We start from the raw sequence: 27,130 nt of genomic DNA, 5'->3' as shown, positions 1-27,130 counted from the left end.
CACCCTCCCTGCCTCCTCCCCCACCCTCCCTGCCTCCTCTCCCCCCTCCTCCCTGCCTCCTCTCCCCCCTCCTCCCTGCCTCCTCTCCCCCCTCCTCCCTGCCTCCTCTCCCCCCTCCTCCCTGCCTCCTCTCCCCCCTCCCTGCCTCCTCTCCAGACCTGCCGATGGAGGAGCAGCTACGCCGGCTGCAGGAGGAGCGGACCTGTAAAGTGTGTATGGACAAGGAGGTGAACATTGTGTTCATCCCGTGTGGTCACCTGGTGGTCTGTAAGGAGTGTGCTCCATCCCTGAGGAAATGTCCCATCTGCAGAGGACTGGTCAAGGGCACCGTCCGAACATTCCTCTCCTAGAAGATCTCCAGGAACCATGGCCCCTCCCAACACTGTCAAACTTCTCCAACCTTGTCTCCTTTCTACTCCTAGAGAGCAGCTACCAACTCTATTACAGGCGTGTCAATCTATTCCTGTCGGCTGGTTTTTATCTCCTGTCAGTTAGTGTCCAATGAAGACCTAGACAACCAGGCGAGGGGAGTTCCTAGCTAATCAATGACCTTTATTGATCAATCATGTACAAGTGAGAAGTGAAAACCTGCAGACACTCGACCCTCGAGGACTGGAGTTTGACACGTGCTCTATCCCATAAACAACGTCTCTACAATCTCTCCTGTTAAACGTACCTGCTTAACCAGCAACACATCTGTTCCTGTATAGATATACACAACTCTGTAGCAATGCATGGAGTTATATAATGGCCTAACTATAATTGTCCATCTATGTAATTAGTCCATTGACAGGAAGAGACCTGAGGTTGGACAGATGTAACCAGTAAAGCTCTGCATCCTGAATGACACCATATTGCCTATGTAGGGAAGTGGTCAAAAGTAGTGCACTATATAGAAAACAATGGGCCATTTGGGACGAAATGCATATGTAACGGCCAGTCAAGGCGCTCGCATGTAAAGGGTGTGATGATTATTCTGATATTGAATGTCTCAAATAAAAGGTGTGATGATTGTTCTGATATTGAATGTCTCAAATTTCTAACGTTTTTCTTATGGAAAGAAACTTTTTAAGTAAAATGTATCATTCATTCCAAACTTAACTTACACAGGACAACACTCTCTACTTCATAACAGGAATGTTGGATAATCTCTGGTATAAGCAGTACCAGTCCTCTACAGTATATTAGTATAACCTATCTCTGGTATAAGCAGTACCAGTCCTCTACAGTATATTAGTATAACCTATCTCTGGTATAAGCAGTACCAGTCCTCTACAGTATATTAGTATAACCTATCTCTGGTATAAGCAGTACCAGTCCTCTACAGTATATTAATATAACCTATCTCTGGTATAAGCAGTACCAGTCCTCTACAGTATATTAGTATAACCTATCTCTGGTATAAGCAGTACCAGTCCTCTACAGTATATTAGTATAACCTATCTCTGGTATAAGCAGTACCAGTCCTCTACAGTATATTAGTATAACCTATCTCTGGTATAAGCAGTACCAGTCCTCTACAGTATATTAGTATAACCTATCTCTGGTATAAGCAGTACCAGTCCTCTACAGTATATTAGTATAACCTATCTCTGGTATAAGCAGTACCAGTCCTCTACAGTATATTAGTATAACCTATCTCTGGTATAAGCAGTACCAGTCCTCTACAGTATATTAGTATAACCTATCTCTGGTATAAGCAGTACCAGTCCTCTACAGTATATTAGTATAACCTATCTCTGGTATAAGCAGTACCAGTCCTCTACAGTATATTAGTATAACCTATCTCTGGTATAAGCAGTACCAGTCCTCTACAGTATATTAGTATAACCTATCTCTGGTATAAGCAGTACCAGTCCTCTACAGTATATTAGTATAACCTATCTCTGGTATAAGCAGTACCAGTCCTCTACAGTATATTAGTATAACCTATCTCTGGTATAAGCAGTACCAGTCCTCTACAGTATATTAGTATAACCTATCTCTGGTATAAGCAGTACCAGTCCTCTACAGTATATTAGTATAACCTATCTCTGGTATAAGCAGTACCAGTCCTCTACAGTATATTAGTATAACCTATCTCTGGTATAAGCAGTACCAGTCCTCTACAGTATATTAGTATAACCTATCTCTGGTATAAGCAGTACCAGTCCTCTACAGTATATTAGTATAACCTATCTCTGGTATAAGCAGTACCAGTCCTCTACAGTATATTAGTATAACCTATCTCTGGTATAAGCAGTACCAGTCCTCTACAGTATATTAGTATAACCTATCTCTGGTATAAGCAGTACCAGTCCTCTACAGTATATTAGTATAACCTATCTCTGGTATAAGCAGTACCAGTCCTCTACAGTATATTAGTATAACCTATCTCTGGTATAAGCAGTACCAGTCCTCTACAGTATATTAGTATAACCTATCTCTGGTATAAGCAGTACCAGTCCTCTACAGTATATTAGTATAACCTATCTCTGGTATAAGCAGTACCAGTCCTCTACAGTATATTAGTATAACCTATCTCTGGTATAAGCAGTACCAGTCCTCTACAGTATATTAGTATAACCTATCTCTGGTATAAGCAGTACCAGTCCTCTACAGTATATTAGTATAACCTATCTCTGGTATAAGCAGTACCAGTCCTCTACAGTATATTAGTATAACCTATCTCTGGTATAAGCAGTACCAGTCCTCTACAGTATATTAGTATAACCTATCTCTGGTATAAGCAGTACCAGTCCTCTACAGTATATTAGTATAACCTATCTCTGGTATAAGCAGTACCAGTCCTCTACAGTATATTAGTATAACCTATCTCTGGTATAAGCAGTACCAGTCCTCTACAGTATATTAGTATAACCTATCTCTGGTATAAGCAGTACCAGTCCTCTACAGTATATTAGTATAACCTATCTCTGGTATAAGCAGTACCAGTCCTCTACAGTATATTAGTATAACCTATCTCTGGTATAAGCAGTACCAGTCCTCTACAGTATATTAGTATAACCTATCTCTGGTATAAGCAGTACCAGTCCTCTACAGTATATTAGTATAACCTATCTCTGGTATAAGCAGTACCAGTCCTCTACAGTATATTAGTATAACCTATCTCTGGTATAAGCAGTACCAGTCCTCTACAGTATATTAGTATAACCTATCTCTGGTATAAGCAGTACCAGTCCTCTACAGTATATTAGTATAACCTATCTCTGGTATAAGCAGTACCAGTCCTCTACAGTATATTAGTATAACCTATCTCTGGTATAAGCAGTACCAGTCCTCTACAGTATATTAGTATAACCTATCTCTGGTATAAGCAGTACCAGTCCTCTACAGTATATTAGTATAACCTATCTCTGGTATAAGCAGTACCAGTCCTCTACAGTATATTAGTATAACCTATCTCTGGTATAAGCAGTACCAGTCCTCTACAGTATATTAGTATAACCTATCTCTGGTATAAGCAGTACCAGTCCTCTACAGTATATTAGTATAACCTATCTCTGGTATAAGCAGTACCAGTCCTCTACAGTATATTAGTATAACCTATCTCTGGTATAAGCAGTACCAGTCCTCTACAGTATATTAGCATAACCTATCTCTGGTATAAGCAGTACCAGTCCTCTACAGTATATTAATATAACCTATCTCTGGTATAAGCAGTACCAGTCCTCTACAGTATATTAGTATAACCTATCTCTGGTATAAGCAGTACCAGTCCTCTACAGTATATTAGTATAACCTATCTCTGGTATAAGCAGTACCAGTCCTCTACAGTATATTAGTATAACCTATCTCTGGTATAAGCAGTACCAGTCCTCTACAGTATATTAGTATAACCTATCTCTGGTATAAGCAGTACCAGTCCTCTACAGTATATTAGTATAACCTATCTCTGGTATAAGCAGTACCAGTCCTCTACAGTATATTAGTATAACCGATTCAATCCCATCGCTCTTTGTCAGCTGTGTACCGTTTTTAAAGGTCATTTCAGATTGAGCCAACATAATAATATAATAATAACATATGTAGTGTTTACCGTGAATGTGGTCTCCAAGAATGTGGGAACATTACCTTTTAAGGTGCATAGTCGACAGATTCAGCCTTAGTTTACAGCAAACTAATCTTCTTAAGGACCCATCAGATCAGATACATGGTGGAGCTCTGCAGCGTTTGTTTCCTAAACTTGTCTGTTTTTGCTTTATCTATAGTAGTTTAACAGTGTCTTATGTTGCATCGGATTACCCATCAGGCTACAGTAGAGCCACATGAAGACACGGTGGATTATTCTCCTACTTGGATTATTTTTGCTGGTACCTGAAACGACATGCAAACCTTCAAGAAAGCCCGCGGAGTCACGGATCCGCTACAACGGAGACTATATTTTACTATGTAACAGCTCACATTCAGAATGGACCGAAGGGGACATGCAACAACAGGATGTGGACACCTGCTCGTCAAACATCTCATTCCAAAATCATGGGCATTAATATGGAGTTGGCACCCTTGTGGGGCCCCTGTGTTGAGGATCAGCGTAGTGGAGGTGTTGTTTCCTACCTTCACCACCTGGGGGCGGCCCGTCAGGAAGTCCAGGACCCAGTTTCATAGGGCGGGATTCAGACCCAGGGCCCCGAGTTTAATGATGAGCTTGGAGGGTATTATGCTGTTGAAGGCTGAGCTATAGTCAATGAACAGCATTCTTAAATAGGTATTCCTCTTGTCCAGATGGGATAGGGCAGTGTGCAGTGTGATGGCGATTGCATCGTCTGTGGATCTATTGGGGCGGTAAGCAAATTGCAGTGGGTCTAGGGTGACAGGTAAGGTGGAGGTGATATGATCCTTAACTAGTCTCTCAAAGCACTTCATGATGACAGAGGTGAGTGCTACGGGGCGATAGTCATTTAGTTCAGTTACCTTTGCTTTCTTGGGGACAGGAACAATGGTTGACATCTTGAAGCATGTGGGGACAGCAGACTGGGATAGGGAGAGATTGAATATGTCCGTAAACACTCCAGCCAGCTGGTCTGAGCATGCTCTGAGGACGCGGCTAGGGATGCCGTCTGGGCCGGCAGCCTTGCGAGGGTTACTCACGTCGGCCACGGAGAACGTAGTTCTATAAATCTAAATAATGAAGTGTCTAACTATTCTCCATGGTTGGTCCTCTGGCCTGTTCTCTGAAGGTGGAAGGAGCCACAGTTATACACCTGAGCCTGCTTACCGCACAACACAATCCATCAATCAGATTGATACACCAGTGTTTAGGTGTGGGTTATAGGGGGTCTAATTGTTCTAAATGTTTTCAATATGGGCGACTCTTAAAAGAGCCTGTTTTGTTTTTGTACAGACATCACCCTCACCTGAACAGCACCTTTACCTGAACAGCACCTTTACCTGAACAGCACCTTTACCTGAACAGCACCTTTACCTGAACAACACCCTCACCTGAACATCACCCTCACCTTAACAGCACCCTCACCTGAACAGCACCCTCACCTAAAAAGCACCCTCACCTGAACAGCACCCTTACCTGAACAGCACCCTCACCTGAACAGCACCCTCACCTGAACAGCACCTTTACCTGAACAACACCCTCACCTGAACATCACCCTCACCTTAACAGCACCCTCACCTGAACAGCACCCTCACCTAAAAAGCACCCTCACCTGAACAGCACCCTTACCTGAACAGCACCCTCACCTGAACAGCGCCCTCACCTGAACAGTGCCCTCACCTGAACAGCACCCTCACCTGAACAGCGCCCTCACCTGAACAGCACCCTCACCTAAAAAGCACCCTCACCTGAACAGCACCCTCACCTGAGAAGTAGAAATCAAAGGGAGAGAAACTGGGAATGTAATAACTGCAGTTGTAGTTGCAGTGTATCAAATACTAGTTCTCCCCACTATATGTAAATGGAAGAATATTCTTATTGCAATGTGGATGGATCTTAAAGAGCATTTGGTTGTACATAGTGTAGTCTAAGGTGTTGCCAGGGAACAGCACCCTCTTCGAAGGAGTAGGAGGTGAAGTTCTCCCGCACACGGATTGCCTCCCGTGCTGCGTTGTTGGCCCCTATCCTTGGAACATCCTGCAGAGCAGCAGACCTTCATGCAGTAACGGCCCCTTCATCATCGATGCAGTAACGGCCCCTTCATCATCGATGCAGTAACGGCCCCTTCATCATTGATGCAGTAACGGCCCCTTCATCATCGATGCAGTAACGGCCCCTTCATCATCGATGCAGTAACGGCCCCTTTATGGACTTTTGTTGACTCTTATTAGACCAGAACAGCTCCTTTGTAAAGGACACCAGCAGTATGATCTCTATCATTGAATCTCGTCTCAGAACAGCTCCCCTCCTTTGTAAAGGACACCAGCCTGAGAATACTTTGTTAGTTACTTTTGATGTTGAGTCGTTATACACGAATATTCCACACGAGAGCGATATTGAAGACATGGAACATTTTCTTCTGCAACGTGACTCTAATGAACTACCTTCCAGGGCAGCATTATAACACTGGCTGAAATAGTACTTAAACACAACTACTTGATGTTTTTAAATGGTTTCTTTATTCAGACTGCTATGGCTCCTACAGCCCTCTAACCAATTGTACTATGATGTGTTTTTTTGCGTTATTTGTAATTTATTTTGTACATAATGTTTCTGCCATCGTCTCTTATGACCGAAAAGAGCTTCTGGATATCAGGACAGCGATTACTCACCTCGTACTGGACGAAGATTTTTTCTTTAACGAGTCGGACGCAAAGGATTTTCTTCAGACACCCGACAAGGCCCAAATCCCCATCATTTGCATGAGAAAGAGACGGAGATATCGGGGATGTAGGTCGGGGTGCCTTGTAAGGATCCGACGGCGAGTGGGTAATCTGCCTCTACCATCAGTCCTATTAGCCAACGTACAATCATTGGATAACAAAATACGATCACAGATATCCTACCAACGGGACATTAAAAACGGTAATATATTATGTTTCACCGAGTCGTGGCTGAACGACGACATGGATAACATACACCTGGTGGGATATACGCTACATCAGCAGGATAGAACAGCTGGTGGGATATAGGCTACATCAGCAGGATAGAACAGCTGGTGGGATATAGGCTACATCAGCAGGATAGAACAGCTGGTGGGATATAGGCTACATCAGCAGGATAGAACAGCTGGTGGGATATAGGCTACATCAGCAGGATAGAACAGCTGGTGGGATATAGGCTACATCAGCAGGATAGAACAGCTGGTGGGATATAGGCTACATCAGCAGGATAGAACAGCTGGTGGGATATAGGCTACATCAGCAGGATAGAACAGCTGGTGGGATATAGGCTACATCAGCAGGATAGAACAGCTGGTGGGATATACGCTACATCAGCAGGATAGAACAGCTGGTGGGATATAGGCTACATCAGCAGGATAGAACAGCTGGTGGGATATAGGCTACATCAGCAGGATAGAACAGCTGGTGGGATATACGCTACATCAGCAGGATAGAACAGCTGGTGGGATATAGGCTACATCAGCAGGATAGAACAGCTGGTGGGATATAGGCTACATCAGCAGGATAGAACAGCTGGTGGGATATACGCTACATCAGCAGGATAGAACGGCTGACTCCGGTAAGACAAGGGGTGGCGGTCTGTGTACAGTCGTGGTCAAACGTTTTGAGAATGACACAAGTATTGGTCTTCACAAAGTTTGCTGCTTCAGTGTTATGAGATATTTTTGCCAGATGTTACTAAGGTATACTGAAGTATAATTACAAGCATTCCATAAGTGTCAAAGGCTTTTATTGACAATTACATTAAGTTTATGCAAAGAGTCAATATTTGCAGTGTTGACCCTTCTTTTTCCAAGACCTCTGTAATCCGCCCTGGCATGCTGTCAATTAACTTCTGGGCCACATCCTGACTGATGGCAGCCCATTCTTGCATAATCAATGCTTGGAGTTTGTCATGAGGATCGACCACAAATTCTCAATGGGATTAAGGTCTGGGGAGTTTCCTGGCCATGGACCCAAAATGTCAATGTTTTGTTCCCCGAGCCACTTAGTTATCACTTTTGCCTTATGGCAAGGTGCTCCATCATGCTGGAAAAGGCATTGGTCGTCACCAAACTGTTCTTGGATGGTTGGGAGAAGTTGCTCTCTGAGGATGTGATGGTACCATTCTTTATTCATGGCTGTGTTCTTAGGCAAAATTGTGAGTGAGCCCACTCCCTTGGCTGAGAAGCAACCACACACATGAATGGTCTCAGAATGCTTTACTGTTGGCATGACACAGGACTGATGGTAGCGCTCACCTTGTCTTCTCCGGACAAGGTGTTTTCCAGATGCCCCAAACAATCGGAAAGGTGATTCATCAGAGAAAATGACTTTACCCCAGTCCTCAGCAGTCCAATCCCTGTACCTTTTGCAGAATATCAGTCTGTCCCTGATGTTTTTCCTGGAGAGAAGTGGCTTCCTCGCTGCCCTTCTTGACACCAGGCCATCCTCCAAAAGTATTCGCCTCACTGTGCGTGCAGATGCACTCACACCTGCCTGCTGCCATTCCTGAGCAAGCTCTGCACTGGTGGTTCCCCGATCCCACAGCTGAATCAACTTTAGGAAACGGTCCTGGCACTTGCTGGACTTTCTTGGGCACCCTGAAGCCTTTTTCACAGCAATTTAACCTCTCTCCTTGAAGTTCTTGATTATCCGATAAATGGTTGATTTAGGTGCAATCTTACTAGCAGCAATATCCTTGCCTGTGAAGCCCTTTTTGTGCAAAGCAATGATGACGGCACGTGTTTCCTTGCAGGTAACCATGGTTAACAGAGGAAGAACAATGATTTCAAGCACCACCCTCCTTTTAAAGCCTCCAGTCTGCTATTCTAACTCAATCAGCATGACAGATTGAACTCCAGCCTTGTCCTCGTCAACACTCTCACCTGTGCCTCGAAGCGAGCATAGAAGTGATTTAGCTCGTCTGGTAGGCTTGTGTCACTGGGCAGCTCACGGCTGTGCTTCCCTTTGTAGTCTGTAATAGTTTTCAAGCCCTGCCACATCCGACGAGCGTCAGAGCCGGTGTAGTACGATTCAATCTTAGTCCTGTATTGACTCTTTGCCTGTTTGATGGCCCGTCGGAGGGCATAGCGGGATTTCTTAAAAGCGTCCGGGTTAGAGTCCCGCTCTTTGAAGGCGGCAGCTCTACCCTTTAGCTCAGTGCGGATGTTGCCTGTAATCCATGGCTTCTGGTTGGGGTATGTACGTATGGTCACTGTGGGGACGATGTCATCGATGCACTTATTGATGAAGCCAGTGACTGATGTGGTGTACTCCTCAATGCCCTCGGAAGAATCCCGGAACATATTCCAGTCTGTGCTAGCGAAACAGTCCTGTAGCTTAGCATCTGCTTCTTCTGACAACTTTTTTATTGACCGAGTCACTGGTGCTTCCTGCTTTAGTTTTTGCTTATAAGCAGGAATCAGGAGGATATAATTATGGTCAGATTTGCCAAAAAGAGGGCGAGGGAGAGCTTTGCACGCTTCTCTGTTTGTGGAGTAAATGTGGTCTAGAGTTTTTTTTCTCTGGTTGCACATTTAACATGCTGGTAGAAATTAGGTAGAACGGATTAAAGTTTCCCTGCATTAAAGTCCCCGGCCACTAGGAGCGTGCCTCTGGATGAGCGTTTTCCTGTTTACTTATGGCCTTATACAGCTAATTGAGTGCAATCTTAATGCCAGCATCGGTTTGTGGTGGTAAATAGACAGCTATGAAAAATATAGATGAAAACTCTCTTGGTAAATAGTGTGGTCTACAGCTTATCATGAGATACTCTACCTCAGGCGAGCAAAACCTCAATACTTCCTTAGTATTAGATTTAATGCACCAGCTGTTGTTTACAAATATACACAGACCGCCACCCCTTGTCTTACCGGAGTCAGCCGTTCTATCCTGCCGATGTAGCCTATATCCTGCCAGCTGTATGTTGTCCATGTCGTCGTTCAGCCACGACTCGGTGAAACATAAGATATTACAGTTGTAGACAAACAACCGTTGGTAAGATAACCGTAATCTTAGGTCGTCTAATTTATTTACAAATGATTGAACATTGGCTAATAGGGTTGATGGAAGATGCAGCCGTTGGATCCTTACAAGGCACCCCGACCTACGTCCACGATATCTCTTTCTCTTTCTCATGCGAATGACAGGGATTTGGGCCTTGTTGGGTGTCTGTAGGATATCCTTCGCGTCGGACTCGTTGAAGAAAAAATCTTCATCCAATACGAGGTGAGTAATCGCTGTCCTGATATCCAGAAGCTCTTTTTGGTCATAAGAGACGGTGGCAGAAACATTATGTACAGAATAAATTACAAATAACGCCAAAAAACACACATAATAGTACAATTGGTTAGAGGGCTGTAAAACGGCCGCCATCTTCTTCGGCGCCATAAGTGTTAACTGAGCTGCACTTCATATGTATCAGTATCATAGTTATCTGTTGTCCACTGATCTACAGCATCTCTTGCATCAGTTGTCAGAGCACCTTACCGATCACTGCACCTGTACACAGCTCTTCTGAAATTAGCTCACTCAACTACCTCATCCCCATATTGTAATTTATTTTGCTCATTTGCACCCCAGTATCTCTATTTGCACATCATCTCTTGCACATCTATCATTCCAGTGGTAATACTAAATTGTAATTATTCTGCACTATGGCCTATTTATTGCCTTACCTCCATAACTTGCTACATTTGCACACACTGTATATATATTTTCTGTTGTATTTTTGACTTTATGTTTTGTTTTACCCCATATGTAACTCTGTGTTGTTGTTTTTATGGGTGGTCCTCGTATGGGTGGTCCTCTGTAGCTCAATTGGTAGAGCATGGCGCTTGTAACGCCGGGGTAGTGGGTTCGATCCCTGGGACCACCCATACGCAAAAATGTATGCACACATAAAAGCGTCTGCTAAATGGCATATTATTATTATTTATCGCACTGCTTTGCTTTATCTTGGCCAGGTCGCAGTTGTAAATGAGAACTTGTTCTCAACTGGCTTACCTGGTTAAATAAAGGTAAAATAAAAAAAGTTCCTATCTTGTCCACTGAGGTACAGTTCCCATGTTGTCCACTGATCTACACTTCCTCTGTAGCAGTATGTAATTCCAAATATATTCCTCCTTTTCCGAAAAATTGTGACCTCTAACTACATGTACCATGTTGCAGTTCGCCAGTCCCGCGATATGTGAGTGCCGCGTTCTCGCCCCTGTATTATAGCCCCGGAAACCCCAAGGACTCTTCCTTTCTCAACATGGCACCAAAGGCGAAGAAGGAAGGTTCGTGAATCTATACATTATTTTCCCGGAAAATCAGATAAAATATAGAACCACGTATGTTCTATGTACATATTTACCAAGATTAATATATAGCTATCATTTCTATCGATTAAAATCATAGACGTGCTTAGATATTTTGTGTAAGGTCACTAAATGTGGAACGGTGCAACCGGCTAGCGACGTCATGCTATGCTATTTAGCTAAGACATTCGCTACTTTTTTATATTTTTATAGCTAAGTTCCACGTTGGCCTATCTATAATTGTTCATTCCTCCTGGATAAGCTCTGCACTCCGCTGTCTATGTGTGGTGTAATAATCATTGTTTCTAAGGCCCTCTATGTTGGACACATGCTGGTTTTGTGAGGTCCGTATTAACGCTATTGCTCCACAGTACTGGATGGCAGATGCACGTTGAACTTCTAGCTAGGCTAACGGTAGTTAGCTACTTATCAAAGAAGTTTGAATGGTCCTAGATTGGATGGGACCCAAACGTTTTCATTCTTGTACAAGGTCAAGGACATTATCTACTAGCTAAATGCCCCTTTATACGTGACAGCCCATTGTGTTGTTGTTCTAGCTAGCTACGTTTCGCCAGTTTTACCGTGTAGTCTAACTAACTAGTTAACGTGCTATCAGTTAACATAGCTGTTGCGATTTGTGATCGATAAATGATTATTTAGCAAACTAGTTCTCTACTCATTTAAAGTGCGCAGTGTTTGTTGTACATTTTCACTCACTTCGTGTGTTACGTTAATGTGTGTTGGTGTCGAGTGTTTGCCATGAAATGACCTGTTGAACTGATGAACTCTAAAACACTCCAGGGTCCGGTGTCCCGATAGCGATGTTACTTACATGCTGACACCGATCACGTTTCAAAATATATGTACACTTAAGTGATAATGCCGGTGTTTGGAGGATATATTGGCACGGGTGTTGTTGGTCTCGGCCAGGCAAACCATGCCAATATATCCTCCAAACACCGGCTTTGATGACTTTTATACAATGGGTTACCAACATATTCAAATAATGATTGACATATTTTTGGTACTTTATTTTGATTAATTAATTCATACTATTTAATCCTCCTTCCACAATATATAGTCCCGATACAAATCTAGTTGTGCTAGAGAAGCGACCCAGTTGTTCAGTCTTTTTTGTTCTGTATTTTTTTACATTTTTACTTTTATTTAACTAGGCAAGTCAGTTAAGAACAAATTCTTATTTACAATGACGGTCAAACCTAGACGACGCTGTGCCAATTGTGCGCCGCCCTATGGGACGCCAATCACGGCCGGTTGTGATACAGCCTGGAATCGAACCAGGGTCTGTAGTGACGCCTCTAGCACTGAGTTGCAGTGCCTTAGACCGATGCGCCACTCGGTCTGTAGTGACGCCTCTAGCACTGAGTTGCAGTGTCTTAGACCGCTGCGCCACTCGGGAACCCCTATCCATGGACGAGACCCAGTCGTTTGTTCTAAATGTTCCATTACCATACTGGCTGGCAACGTTCTTATCGCTTGCTAGCTAGCTAGCCAACTACGGCTAACTTACAGTTAAGTGCAGGCAGAATAACTGAAAGGTATTTACATTTGTTTAAACTGTTTTCTGTTGACATTTATTTGGGTACATCCATAACAATGAGCTAATGAGGTGTGATTTCGTCTGGCATAGAAAATATGCTCTGATCAGGACACTGTTGTTCAGAGGAGCTAGCCAACAACACAGCTACACAATCACTTAAAACGGAAGCTTGAAAGACTGCAAATTAGCTGCGTGAATGTTTTTGTATCCATAAAAATGATGCCAGCTAATTCATGATTTCGACTGGCTGAGAAACGCTGTCTGTCTCGTCCCGACTCCCAACACGTTCATTACTATGGGACAGCAGGAGATAGAATTTCAATATTGAAACAATGTTGCAAATGTCGGCGCGACAGACAGCAAGGTTTATACAAATATCTGCTGTTGAAAACTAAATATTAGTCTAAAAGAAATGGGAGATAATGTCTAGATGCTTTTTATAGTGGATATCAAGTTTATATAAATTGCATGGCTGGGCTGATGAGACAGTGGATTGGGCAGTCAGATGGAACAGAGTAAACAGGCATTTTAATGTCATTTTTTATTTTGCCGGTGGTAATTTGTGGAATAGACACCGGCTGGAATGCGGTTTTAACCAATCAGGATTAGACCCACCCATTGTATTAATACATGTTATTCAATCATTTCATCCGCCATATAAAGTCCAAAGAAGAAGCCTGAAGGAGGCGAGGTTACTTGAAACTAACTCTGTTTACCCTTTCATCTGTGGATTGTCAGAGTAGAGGACCTTGTGCATTTCAGGTAACATAACAACCCAATGTTTAGAACCCAGGACAAATTATCTAGCAACAGCAAGCTAGCTAGCTAAATTGCCATGGATGTTTCATGTGTTTCGACCTGTCCCAAAAATTAATATAGTTGGTTCAGAGTTCGTTTTGATATTTCAACCTGCGTGTCGTGATCACGTCTGGTGTGCCTAGCATGCTGACTAGATCGGGAACACGCGTGCCCCATCGCATGCATGTTGATTTTGTCCATTCACACCAGATGCGATCTGAAACAACTATTAATTTGGGGACAGGTCGAAAGGCATGAAACATTCATGGCAATTTAGCTAGCTTGCTGTTGCTAGCTAATTTGTCCTGGGATATAAACGTTGGGTTGTTATTTTACCTGAAATGCACAAGATTCTCTACAACAAAACCGAGGTGTGCAAAACTGGGTTGATCGTTGACAACATGTAAGCTATATTTAGTCTCCAATGTTTATTGAAAATGTAAGTTAATTTGCACAATCAGAACTTGTCTCAAATACATCGTTAGTAGTTGGTTGGCGAGCTAGAGAACTTTAGCCATATTAGCATTGACATGAAATCCGTCTCAACACCTCAATATAAGACATGGTATCAATAACAAGATGAAACGAGCCATGTACGATCCCCCACCTGGCAGTTCATTGTCATTCTTGCTTGCATTCTGGCCATCCAGAACCACAACTGGCTGACTTCTGCCCCATGGAAGTGCGCACATCGTTTTCATGAAGTTGTCAGCTAACCCATCTATAGATATGAATATTGAAGTGGCTGAGATGTATTGATATTTAGCCTATTTATATAATCGCTCGATTATCTTGGCTTGTTTATGCCATTTTAGACTATTTACAGTGCATTTGGAAAGTTCCTTTATCCACATGTTACGTTACAGCCTTATTCTAAAATGGAGTAAATACATTTTTCCCTCAATCTACACACAATACCCCAATGATACCCCGCAAAAACAGGTTTTCAGACATTTTTACAAATGTATAATAATAAAAAACAGATACCTTATTTATATAAGTATTCAGACACTTTGCTACGAGATTCGAAATTGATCTCAGGTGCATCCTGTGTCCATTGATCATCCTTGAGATGTTTCTACAACTTGATTGGAGTCCACCTGTGGTAAATTCAATTGATTGGACATGATTTGGAAAGACACACACCTGTCTATATAAGGTCCCACAGTTGACAGTGCACGTCAGAGCAAAAACCAATCCATGAGGTCGAAGGAATTGTCAATAGAGCTCTGAGACAGGATTGTGTCGAGGCACAGATCTGGGGAAGGGTACCAAAAAATGTCTGCAGCATTGAAGGTCCCCAAGAACCCGATGGTCCCTGACAGAGATCCAGAGTTCCTTTGTGGAGATGGGAGAACCTTCCAGAAGGACAACAATCTCTGCAGCACTCCATTAATCAGGCTTTTATGGTAGTGGCCAGACAAAAAAAAGGCACATGACCACCCACTTGGAGGTTGCCAAAAGGCACCTAAAGGACTCAGACCATGAGAAACAAGATTCTCTGGTCTGATGAAACCAAGATTGAACTTGAAGAAACCTGGCACCATCCCTACGGTGAAGCATGGTGGTGGCAGCATCATGCTTGGGGGTGTTTTTCAGCAGCAGGGACCAGGAGACTAGTCAGGATGGAGGAAAAGATGAACAGAGCAAAGTACAGAGGTTCTTGATGAAAACCTGCTCAGGACCTCAGACTGGGGCGATGGTTCGCCTTCCAACAGGACAACGACCCTAATCACACAGCCAAAACAATGCAGGAGTGGCTTCGGGACAAGTCTCTGAATATCATTGAGTGGCCCAGCCAGAGCCTGGACTTGAACCCGATCGAACATCTCTGGAGAGAGCTGAAAATAGCTGTGAAGTGATACTCCCCATCCAACCTGACATAGCTTGAGAGGATCTGCAGAGAAGAATGGGAGAAACTCCCCAAATACAGGTGTGCCAAGCTTGTAGCGTCATACCCAAGAAGTCTCGAGGCTTTAATCGCTGCCAAAGGTGCTTCAACAAACCTGAGTAAAGGGTCTGAATACTGTGATATTAAAGTTTTTCTTCAAGAAATATTTAAACATTTCTAAACCTGTTTTTGCTGTCGTCATGGGGTGTTGTGTGTAGATTGATGAGGGGTGGAACTATTTAATCCATTGTAGAATAAGGCTGTAACGTAACAAAATGTGGAAAAAGCCAAGGGGTCTGAATACTTTCCGAATGAACTGTATATTCACCTATGAAGTTTTTGGCGGTCACAGATCGATACAAATGGTCATTCTATGTTGAGTGGAGATTCTGTGTGTAAAGTGATGCAGGAGGGCAAACAGTGATCTAATGGCTCACTCCGCTGGTCTACCAGTGATCTGAGGCAGGTGTTAGTTTACCCCCCCAACCAGTTAATGTTTCCTTTCCTCGTTAGCTGTCCCTGCCTAAACCCAGTTGTCACGTCTTATCTCCCCCTCTAGCTGTCCCTGCCAAGACCGAGGCCAAGGTGAAGGCCCTGAAGGCCAAGAAGGCTGTTCTGAAGGGAGTCCACAGCCAGAGGAAGAAGAAGATCAGGACGTCTCCAACTTTCCGCCGCCCCAAAACCCTGCGCCTCCGCAGACAACCCAAGTACCCCCGCAAGAGCGCCCCTCGCAGGAACAAGTAAGTCCTACACACTTCAAGATGGTTTATACATAATAATAATAATATGCCATTTAGCAGACGCTTTTATCCAAAGCGACTTACAGTCATGTGTGCATATATTTTTACTTATGGGTGGTCCCGGGGATCGAACCCACTACCCTGGCGTTACAACCGCCGTGCTCTACCAGCTGAGCTACAGGCACACTTGTTTGACTCTATGCAGAATATTGTCTGCTAGGGGTGATTCATCCTTATAAACCACTGATGCACTACAGCTGTGTAGTTTAGGACGGGGCCTATATCCAACGGGGCTGTGTAGTTTAGGACAGGGCCTATATCCAACAGGGCTGTTTAGGACAGGGCCTATATCCAACAGGGCTGTTTAGGACGGGGCCTATATCCAACAGGGCTGTTTAGGACGGGGCCTATATCCAACGGGGCTGTGTAGTTTAGGACAGGGCCTATATCCAACAGGGCTGTTTAGGACGGGGCCTATATCCAACAGGGCTGTGTAGTTTAGGACAGGGCCTATATCCAACAGGGCTGTTTAGGACGGGGCCTATATCCAACAGGGCTGTTTAGGACGGGGCCTATATCCAACGGGGCTGTGTAGTTTAGGACAGGACCTATATCCAACAGGGCTGTTTAGGACGGGGCCTATATCCAACGGGGCTGTGTAGTTTAGGACAGGGCCTATATCCAACAGGGCTGTGTAGTTTAGGACAGGGCCTATATCCAACAGGGCTGTTTAGGACAGGGCCTATATCCAACAGGGCTGTGTAGTTTAGGACGGGGCCTATATCCAACGGGGCTGTGTAGTTTAGGACAGGGCCTATATCCAACAGGGCTGTTTAGGACGGGGCCTATATCCAACAGGGCTGTTTAGGACAGGGCCTATATCCAACAGGGCTGTTTAGGACGGGGCCTATATCCAACAGGGCTGTTTAGGACAGGGCCTATATCCAACAGGGCTGTTTAGGACGGGGCCTATATCCAACAGGGCTGTGTAGGACAGGGCCTATATCCAACAGGGCTGTGTAGGACGGGGCCTATATCCAACAGGGCTGTGTAGGACAGGGCCTATATCCAACAGTGTCTGAGTAGAAGTGCTGATCTATGATTTCTCCAGTCTTATTGAATGTAAGGTCAAATCAAATCAAATGTTGTTGGTCACATGCGCCGAATACAACAGGTGCAGACATTACAGTGAAATGCTTACTTACAGCCCTTAACCAACAGTGCATTTATTTTTAACAAAAAAAGTAAAAATAAAACAACAACAAAAAAAAGAGCAGAAGTAAAATAAAATAACAGTAGTCCAAATTGATCGTAGATCAGCACGCCTAAGAGCCGCTTTGTGGACATGGCCCTGGTTGGTAGGACAGGTTCTGACAGGTCCTTCAGAAGTTGGTCATCTCCTGCACAGTCAGGATGGAACATGTTGGCTTGCAGAGGGGACATTTGAAGGGCTTAGATTGAGGCACATTGCTCACCTTTCCTCCTTCCTCCCTCTCCACACCTCTTCCTCCTTCCTCCCTCTCCACACCTCTTCCTCCTCCCTCCCTCTCCACACCTCTTCCTCCTCCCTCCCTCTCCACACCTCTTCCTCCTCCCTCCCTCTCCACACCTCTTCCTCCTTCCTCCCTCTCCACACCTCTTCCTCCTTCCCCCCTCTCCACACCTCTTCCTCCTCCCCCCTCTCCACACCTCTTCCTCCCTCTCCACACCTCTTCCTCCTTCCCCCTCTCCACACCTCTTCCTCCTTCCCCCCTCTCCACACCTCTTCCTCCTCCCCCCTCTCCACACCTCTTCCTCCTCCCCCCTCTCCACACCTCTTCCTCCCTCTCCACACCTCTTCCTCCTTCCCTCCTCTCCACACCTCTTCCTCCTTCCTCCCTCTCCACACCTCTTCCTCCTTCCCCCCTCTCCACACCTCTTCCTCCTCCCCCCTCTCCACACCTCTTCCTCCCTCTCCACACCTCTTCCTCCTTCCCCCTCTCCACACCTCTTCCTCCCTCTCCACACCTCTTCCTCCTTCCCCCTCTCCACACCTCTTCATCCTCCCCCCTCTCCACACCTCTTCCTCCTGCCCCCTCTCCACACCTCTTCCTCCTTCCCCCTTTCCACACCTCTTCCTCCTTCCCCCTCTCCACACCTCTTCATCCTCCCCCCTCTCCACACCTCTTCCTCCTTCCCCCTTTCCACACCTCTTCCTCCTCCCCCCTCTCCACACCTCTTCCTCCTCCCCCCTCTCCACACCTCTTCCTCCTACCTCCCTCTCCACACCTCTTCCTCCTCCCCCCTCTCCACACCTCTTGCTCCTCCTCCCTCTCCACACCTCTTCCTCCTTCCTCCCTCTCCACACCTCTTCCTCCTGCCCCCTCTCCACACCTCTTCCTCCTTCCCCCTTTCCACACCTCTTCCTCCTTCCCCCTCTCCACACCTCTTCATCCTCCCCCCTCTCCACACCTCTTCCTCCTTCCCCCTTTCCACACCTCTTCCTCCTCCCCCCTCTCCACACCTCTTCCTCCTCCCCCCTCTCCACACCTCTTCCTCCTCCCCCCTCTCCACACCTCTTCCTCCTTCCTCCCTCTCCACACCTCTTCCTCCTTCCTCCCTCTCCACACCTCTTCCTCCTTCCTCCCTCTCCACACCTCTTCCTCCTTCCCCCCTCTCCACACCTCTTGCTCCTCCTCCCTCTCCACACCTCTTCCTCCTTCCTCCCTCTCCACACCTCTTCCTCCTCCCCCCCTCTCCACACCTCTTGCTCCTCCTCCCTCTCCACACCTCTTCCTCCTTCCTCCCTCTCCACACCTCTTCCTCCTCCCCCCCTCTCCACACCTCTTCCTCCTTCCTCCCTCTCCACACCTCTTCCTCCTTCCTCCCTCTCCACACCTCTTCCTCCTTCCCCCCTCTCCACACCTCTTCCTCCTTCCTCCCTCTCCACACCTCTTCCTCCTCCCCCCTCTCCACACCTCTTGCTCCTTCCTCCCTCTCCACACCTCTTCCTCCTTCCTCCCTCTCCACACCTCCTCCTCCTTCCCCCCTCTCCACACCTCTTCCTCCTTCCTCCCTCTCCACACCTCTTCATCCTTCCCCCCTCTCCACACCTCTTGCTCCTCCTCCCTCTCCACACCTCTTGCTCCTTCCTCCCTCTCCACACCTCTTCCTCCTCCCCCCCTCTCCACACCTCTTCCTCCTTCCCCCCTCTCCACACCTCTTCCCCCCTCTCCACACCTCCTCCCCCCTCTCCACACCTCTTCCTCCTTCCCCCCTCTCCACACCTCTTCCTCCTCCCCCCTCTCCACACCTCTTCCTCCTTCCCCCTCTCCACACCTCTTCCTCCTTCCCCCCTCTCCACACCTCTTCCTCCTTCCCCCCTCTCCACACCTCTTCCTCCTTCCCCCCTCTCCACACCTCTTCCCCCCTCTCCACACCTCTTCCCCCCTCTCCACACCTCTTCCCCCCTCTCCACACCTCTTCCCCCCTCTCCACACCTCCTCCCCCCTCTCCACACCTCTTCCTCCTTCCCCCCTCTCCACACCTCTTCCTCCTCCTCCCTCTCCACACCTCTTCCCCCCTCTCCACACCTCCTCCTCCTTCCCCCTCTCCACACCTCTTCCTCCTCCCCCCTCTCCACACCTCTTCCTCCTTCCCCCCTCTCCACACCTCTTCCTCCTTCCCCCCTCTCCACACCTCTTCCTCCTTCCCCCCTCTCCACACCTCTTCCCCCCTCTCCACACCTCTTCCCCCCTCTCCACACCTCCTCCTCCTCTCCACACCTCCTCCTCCTTCCCCCCTCTCCACACCTCCTCCCCCCTCTCCACACCTCTTCCTCCTCCTCCCTCTCCACACCTCTTCCTCCTCCTCCACACCTCCTCCTCCTTCCCCCCTCTCCACACCTCCTCCCCCCTCTCCACACCTCTTCCTCCTTCCCCCCTCTCCACACCTCTTCCTCCTTCCCCCCTCTCCACACCTCTTCCTCCTTCCCCCCTCTCCACACCTCTTCCTCCTTCCCCCCTCTCCACACCTCTTCCCCCCTCTCCACACCTCCTCCTCCTTCCCCCCTCTCCACACCTCTTCCTCCTTCCCCCCTCTCCACACCTCTTCCTCCTTCCCCCCTCTCCACACCTCTTCCTCCTTCCCCCCTCTCCACACCTCCTCCTCCTTCCCCCCTCTCCACACCTCTTCCTCCTTCCCCCCTCTCCACACCTCTTCCTCCTTCCCCCCTCTCCACACCTCTTCCTCCTTCCCCCCTCTCCACACCTCCTCCTCCTTCCCCCCTCTCCTCAGGTTGGACCACTACGCCATCATTAAGTTCCCACTGACGACCGAGTCGGCCATGAAGAAGATCGAGGACAACAATACCCTCGTCTTCATCGTTGACGTCAAGGCCAACAAGCACCAGATCAAACACGCAGTCAAGAAGCTCTACGACATTGACGTGGCCAAGGTCAACACACTCATTAGGTAAATAACTATTTAATAAATCCTAACATTACACATTACTAACCTGAATGCAGTCCAGGCATCACTACCTTTAAACTGACTTCTCCCATTAGACTCAATAGATACATACTGAACTGCCTGCTTGTCTGACCTCTGACCTGGCCACCAAGTACATTACCTTCGTAGCTGGGGTGGAGTTGGTAAATGGCTGCCTCCATGTTGAGCTGTGAGGTCAGAGTAAGGTTGAAGGGGATCTATGACTGAATAGAGGGTGGCTTAAATCAAATCTTATGGTAGAGAAATGATCATTACATTCTCTGGCGGACATTCCTGCAGTCAGCATGCCAGTTGCACGCTCCCTCAGTCAGCATGCCAGTTGCACGCTCCCTCAGTCAGCATGCCAGTTGCACACTCCCTCAGTCAGCATGCCAGTTGCGCACTCCCTCAACTTGAGACATCTGTGGCATTGTGTTGTGACCAAACTGCACATTTTAGTGGCCTTTTTCCCCCAGCACAAGGTGCACTTGTGTAATGATCATGCTGTTTAATCAGCTTCTTGATATGCCACACCTGTCAGGTGGATGGATTATCTTGACAAAGGAGAAATGCTCACTAACAGGGATGTAAACAACTTTGTACAAAACATTTGAGAGAAATACGTTTTTTTTTGCGTATGGAACATTTCTGGGATCTTCTATTTCAGCTCCTGAAACATGGGACCAAGACTTTACATGTTGCGTTTATATTTTTGTTCAGTGTGTGTATAGGCTACTGTATCAATCATGTCATCACACAGCATACGAGTCATTCATGCTTTGAAATGCAATCAAGCGTTTTAGTTTTGAAAGGGAGCTTTAAATAATTATCCTAAACAATAAACAGCAATTCACGAATGCATGCAACTGTTTTTAGTAATTGCTGTAATGTAGGCGTTATTTTAATTTCTCGTGAGAACAGACTTATTTATTTAGCGTTTACACTGTTCCAAATGGTCTGAAAAAATAATGTAGCACGTGTTTGTCACACACACAATACTCACGCAACGCTCGCTCCTATACCCTCCCTTTCCCTGATCTACAGTAGTTTCCACAACTAAGTCAAATGTCTTCCATACATCTGACTTCCCCTTTCCCTCCTGAGCAACCAGTAAACATTCCCCCATTACTAGGGTATTTTTCACGTCATTTTGCTGTCACCAATTTATTGACGTGATTATGATAGGCTATATGTCTATATATGAAAAAATACACGTCTTAAAATGTTGACCAATTGATTGGTCGAAAGAACAGACAACTCTCGGACGACCAATATTTGTTTTTGTTCGAGGACAGCCCTAAGCTGGTTAAAGATACCCAGTGAATAGTTATTAATGATGAAAGATGACGCTGTGCTCAGCACGACCCCCTCCATCGCTGGTTGTTGGTCCAGTCCCGTTGTAGATGTAAACAATCTGATCTGTGATGTCATCAAAGGAACCACTGATACAACTGGGAAATGGAGTTGTTTATCCCACTGACGTCTGAAACACAAACATGAGGTCATACATGTTGCAATAACCACCCTCTCTCCTCCAAGGCCTGATGGTGAGAAGAAGGCGTATGTCCGTCTGGCTCCAGATTACGATGCGTTGGATGTTGCCAACAAGGTGAGGACTAACAGTAACATCTCAATAGTCTCCAACAATGTGTCAAAAGTGGCACCCTATTTTCTATGTTTGTGTTTCCCCAACTCCAGTCCTCCCCCCAACTCCAGTCCCCCTCCCAACTCCAGTCCTCCTCCAGTCCCCCCCTCCCAACTCCAGTCCTCCTCCAGTCCCCCCCTCCCAACTCCAGTCCTCCTCCAGTCCCCCCTCCCAACTCCAGTCCTCCTCCAGTCCCCCCCTCCCAACTCCAGTCCCCCCTCCCAACTCCAGTCCTCCTCCAGTCCCCCCCTCCCAACTCCAGTCCTCCTCCAGTCCCCCCTCCCAACTCCAGTCCTCCTCCAGTCCCCCCCTCCCAACTCCAGTCCTCCTCCAGTCCCCCCTCCCAACTCCAGTCCTCCTCCAGTCCCCCCCTCCCAACTCCAGTCCCCCCCCTCCCAACTCCAGTCCTCCTCCAGTCCCCCCCTCCCAACTCCAGTCCTCCTCCAGTCCCCCCCCTCCCAACTCCAGTCCCCCCCCTCCCAACTCCAGTCCTCCTCCAGTCCCCCCTCCCAACTCCAGTCCCCCTCCCAACTCCAGTCCTCCTCCCAACTCCAGTCCTACTCCAGTCCCCCCCTCCCAACTCCAGTCCCCCCCTCCCAACTCCAGTCCTCCTCCAGTCCCCCCCTCCCAACTCCAGTCCTCCTCCAGTCCCCCCTCCCAACTCCAGTCCCCCCCCTCCCAACTCCAGTCCTCCTCCAGTCCCCCCCTCCCAACTCCAGTCCTACTCCAGTCCCCCCCTCCCAACTCCAGTCCCCCCCCCTCCCAACTCCAGTCCTCCTCCAGTCCCCCCTCCCAACTCCAGTCCTCCTCCAGTCCCCCCCTCCCAACTCCAGTCCTCCTCCAGTCCCCCCTCCCAACTCCAGTCCTACTCCAGTCCCCCCCTCCCAACTCCAGTCCCCCCCCTCCCAACTCCAGTCCCCCCCTCCCAACTCCAGTCCTCCTCCAGTCCCCCCTCCCAACTCCAGTCCCCCCCCTCCCAACTCCAGTCCCCCCCCTCCCAACTCCAGTCCCCCCCCTCCCAACTCCAGTCCCCCCTCCCAACTCCAGTCCTACTCCAGTCCCCCCCTCCCAACTCCAGTCCCCCCCCTCCCAACTCCAGTCCCCCCCTCCCAACTCCAGTCCTCCCCCCAACTCCAGTCCTCCTCCAGTCCCCCCCTCCCAACTCCAGTCCTCCTCCAGTCCCCCCTCCCAACTCCAGTCCTACTCCAGTCCCCCCCTCCCAACTCCAGTCCCCCCCCTCCCAACTCCAGTCCCCCCCTCCCAACTCCAGTCCTCCTCCAGTCCCCCCTCCCAACTCCAGTCCTCCTCCAGTCCCCCCTCCCAACTCCAGTCCTCCTCCAGTCCCCCCTCCCAACTCCAGTCCCCCCCCCTCCCAACTCCAGTCCCCCCCCTCCCAACTCCAGTCCCCCCCCTCCCAACTCCAGTCCCCCCTCCCAACTCCAGTCCTCCTCCAGTCCCCCCTCCCAACTCCAGTCCTACTCCAGTCCCCCCCTCCCAACTCCAGTCCCCCCCTCCCAACTCCAGTCCTCCTCCAGTCCCCCCCTCCCAACTCCAGTCCTACTCCAGTCCCCCCTCCCAACTCCAGTCCTCCTCCAGTCCCCCCTCCCAACTCCAGTCCTCCTCCAGTCCCCCCTCCCAACTCCAGTCCTACTCCAGTCCCCCCCTCCCAACTCCAGTCCCCCCCTCCCAACTCCAGTCCCCCCCTCCCAACTCCAGTCCTCCTCCAGTCCCCCCCTCCCAACTCCAGTCCTACTCCAGTCCCCCCCTCCCAACTCCAGTCCCCCCCTCCCAACTCCAGTCCCCCCCTCCCAACTCCAGTCCCCCCCTCCCAACTCCAGTCCTCCTCCAGTCCCCCCCTCCCAACTCCAGTCCTCCTCCAGTCCCCCCCTCCCAACTCCAGTCCTCCTCCAGTCCCCCCCTCCCAACTCCAGTCCTCCTCCAGTCCCCCCCTCCCAACTCCAGTCCTCCTCCAGTCCCCCCCTCCCAACTCCAGTCCTACTCCAGTCCCCCCCTCCCAACTCCAGTCCTCCTCCAGTCCCCCCTCCCAACTCCAGTCCTCCTCCAGTCCCCCCTCCCAACTCCAGTCCTCCTCCAGTCCCCCCTCCCAACTCCAGTCCTCCTCCAGTCCCCCCCCTCCCAACTCCAGTCCCCCCTCCCAACTCCAGTCCTCCTCCAGTCCCCCCTCCCAACTCCAGTCCTACTCCAGTCCCCCCCCTCCCAACTCCAGTCCTCCTCCAGTCCCCCCCTCCCAACTCCAGTCCTCCTCCAGTCCCCCCTCCCAACTCCAGTCCTCCTCCAGTCCCCCCTCCCAACTCCAGTCCTACTCCAGTCCCCCCCTCCCAACTCCAGTCCCCCCCTCCCAACTCCAGTCCCCCCCCTCCCAACTCCAGTCCTCCTCCAGTCCCCCCCTCCCAACTCCAGTCCTACTCCAGTCCCCCCCTCCCAACTCCAGTCCCCCCCTCCCAACTCCAGTCCCCCCCTCCCAACTCCAGTCCCCCCCTCCCAACTCCAGTCCCCCCCCTCCCAACTCCAGTCCTCCTCCAGTCCCCCCTCCCAACTCCAGTCCTCCTCCAGTCCCCCCTCCCAACTCCAGTCCTCCTCCAGTCCCCCCCTCCCAACTCCAGTCCTCCTCCAGTCCCCCCCTCCCAACTCCAGTCCTCCTCCAGTCCCCCCCTCCCAACTCCAGTCCTCCTCCAGTCCCCCCCTCCCAACTCCAGTCCTCCTCCAGTCCCCCCTCCCAACTCCAGTATAACTGCCCTATGAATCCTGGCTAACACCTGTCTTGTCTGTTCCAGATTGGCATCATCTAGACGGCTGCTGGGGAGATGTACAGAGGAATAAATGTTTGTAAAAACGTACCGCTCTCTTGTCCCGTGTGTTATTGGTTGATTTATGTTCTGTCTGGTGGGATGTTCTCATGTATTTAATATCAGAGAACTCACATCTGTTATATAGCTAAGCACACATCCCATGACTTGCAGGGAGAACAAATTAACTAACAATGAATGGATGGATACCTGCACACTGAATATTCCCGCTTTGGTGTTGAAATGTTGCACAATAAAACGTGTCCATCCTTCAGTGTGCAGGTATCTATATTATATATAAACTATCTATACAGCAGTATGTGGACACACCTTCAAATAAGTGGATTCGGCTATTTCAGCCACACCCGTTGCTGACCGGTAAAATGGAGCACACAGCCATGCAATCTCCATAGACAAACATTGGCAGTAGAATGGCCTTACTGAAGAGCTCAGTGACTTTCAACGTGGCACCGTCATAGGATGCCACCTTTCCAACAAGTCAGTTTGTCAAATGTCTGCCCTGCTAGAGCTGCCCCGGTCAACTGTTAGTGCTGTTATTGTGAAGTGGAAACGTCTAGGAGCAACAACGGCTCAGCCGCGAAGTGGTAGGCCACAAGGTCACAGAGCGGGTCCGCCGAGTGGTAAATCGCGAGTGCTGAAGCGCTTAGCGCGTAAAAATCGTCTGTCCTCGGTTGCAACAGACACACTGAGTTCTAAAATATCTCTGGAAGCAATGTCAGCACAATAACTGTTCGTCTGGAGCTTCATGAAATGGGTTTCCATGGCCGAGCAGCCGCACACAAGCCTAAGATCACCATGAACAATGCCAAGCGTCGGTGTAAAGCTTGCCACCATTGGACTCTGGAGCAGTGGAAACGCGTTCTCTGGAGTGATTAATCACACTTCATCTGGCAGTCCGATGGACAAATCTGGGTTTGGCGGATGCCAGGAGAATGCTACCTGCTTGAATGCATAGTACCAACTGTTACGTTTGGTGGAGGAGGAATAATGGTCTGGGGCTGTTTCTCATGGGTCGGGCCCCTTAGTTCCAGTGAAGGGAAATCTTAACGCTACATCATACAATGACATTCTAGACGATTCTGTGCTTCCAACTTTGCACAAAGCGAGGTCCACACAGAAATGGTTTGTCGAGATCGGTGTGGAAGAACTTGACTGGCCTGACCTCAACCCCATCGAACACCTTTGGGATGAATTGGAATTGCGACTGTGAGCCAGGCCTAACCGCCCGACCTCACTAATGCTCTTGTAGCTGAATGGAAGCAAGTCCCAGCAGCAATGTTCCAACATCTAGTGGAAAGCCTTCCCAGAAGAGTGGAGGCTGTTATAGCAGCAAAGGGGGATCAACTCCATATTAATGCCCATGATTTTGGAATGAGATGTTCGACGAGCAGGTGTCCACATACTTTTGGTCATGTAGTGTATTCAACCCTCTGACCCAGTAGAATCACCTTTGGCAGCGATTACAGCTGTGAATCTTTCTGGAGTCTCTAAGAGCTTTGTACTGTATTGTACAATATTTGCACATTATTCTTAAAATTCTTCAAGCTCTTTCAAATTGGTTGTTGATCATTGCTAGACAGCCATTTTCAGGTCTTGCCATAGATTTTCAAGCTGTTTTAAGTCAAAACTGTATCACTGCCACTCAGGAACATTCGATGTCGTCTTGGTAAGCAACTCGTGTATATTTGGTCTTGTGTTTTAGGTTATTATCCTGCTGAAAGGTGAATTTGTCTGTTGGAAAGCAGACTGATCCAGGTTTTCCTCTAGGATGTTGCCTGTGCTTAGCTCTATTCAGTTTAGTTTTATCCCAAACTCCCTAGTCCTTGCCAATGACAAGCATACC

General features: G+C 48.1%; 2 protein-coding genes across 2 annotated transcripts in view; both read left to right on the top strand.

Annotated features, from left to right (window-relative positions):
* Window positions 1-1,016, top strand: part of LOC311126882 (inhibitor of apoptosis protein-like) — an 85,107-nt gene extending 84,091 nt beyond the window's left edge. The window contains exon 14 of the mRNA XM_084200858.1: window positions 157-1,016. Coding sequence (XP_084056984.1) covers window positions 157-350 — 194 coding nt within the window. The 3' untranslated portion in view covers window positions 351-1,016. The remainder of the gene's footprint in view (window positions 1-156) is intronic.
* Window positions 1,017-11,286: 10,270 nt separating this feature from the next.
* Window positions 11,287-25,317, top strand: LOC311126878 (large ribosomal subunit protein uL23). The gene is made up of 5 exons (XM_084200854.1): window positions 11,287-11,336; window positions 16,167-16,347; window positions 20,623-20,799; window positions 22,354-22,423; window positions 25,255-25,317. Exons 1-5 carry the CDS (start codon window positions 11,312-11,314, stop codon window positions 25,267-25,269), a joined length of 468 nt encoding a protein of 155 aa, XP_084056980.1. The 5' UTR covers window positions 11,287-11,311; the 3' UTR covers window positions 25,270-25,317.
* The last annotated feature ends 1,813 nt before the right edge of the window (window positions 25,318-27,130 follow it).

The sequence above is a fragment of the Coregonus lavaretus genome (genome assembly GCF_964263955.1).
Source record: "Coregonus lavaretus genome assembly, contig: HAP1_SCAFFOLD_384, whole genome shotgun sequence".
Classification (NCBI taxonomy): Eukaryota; Metazoa; Chordata; class Actinopteri; order Salmoniformes; family Salmonidae; genus Coregonus; species Coregonus lavaretus.
This window is presented reverse-complemented; position numbering and strand designations above follow the sequence as displayed.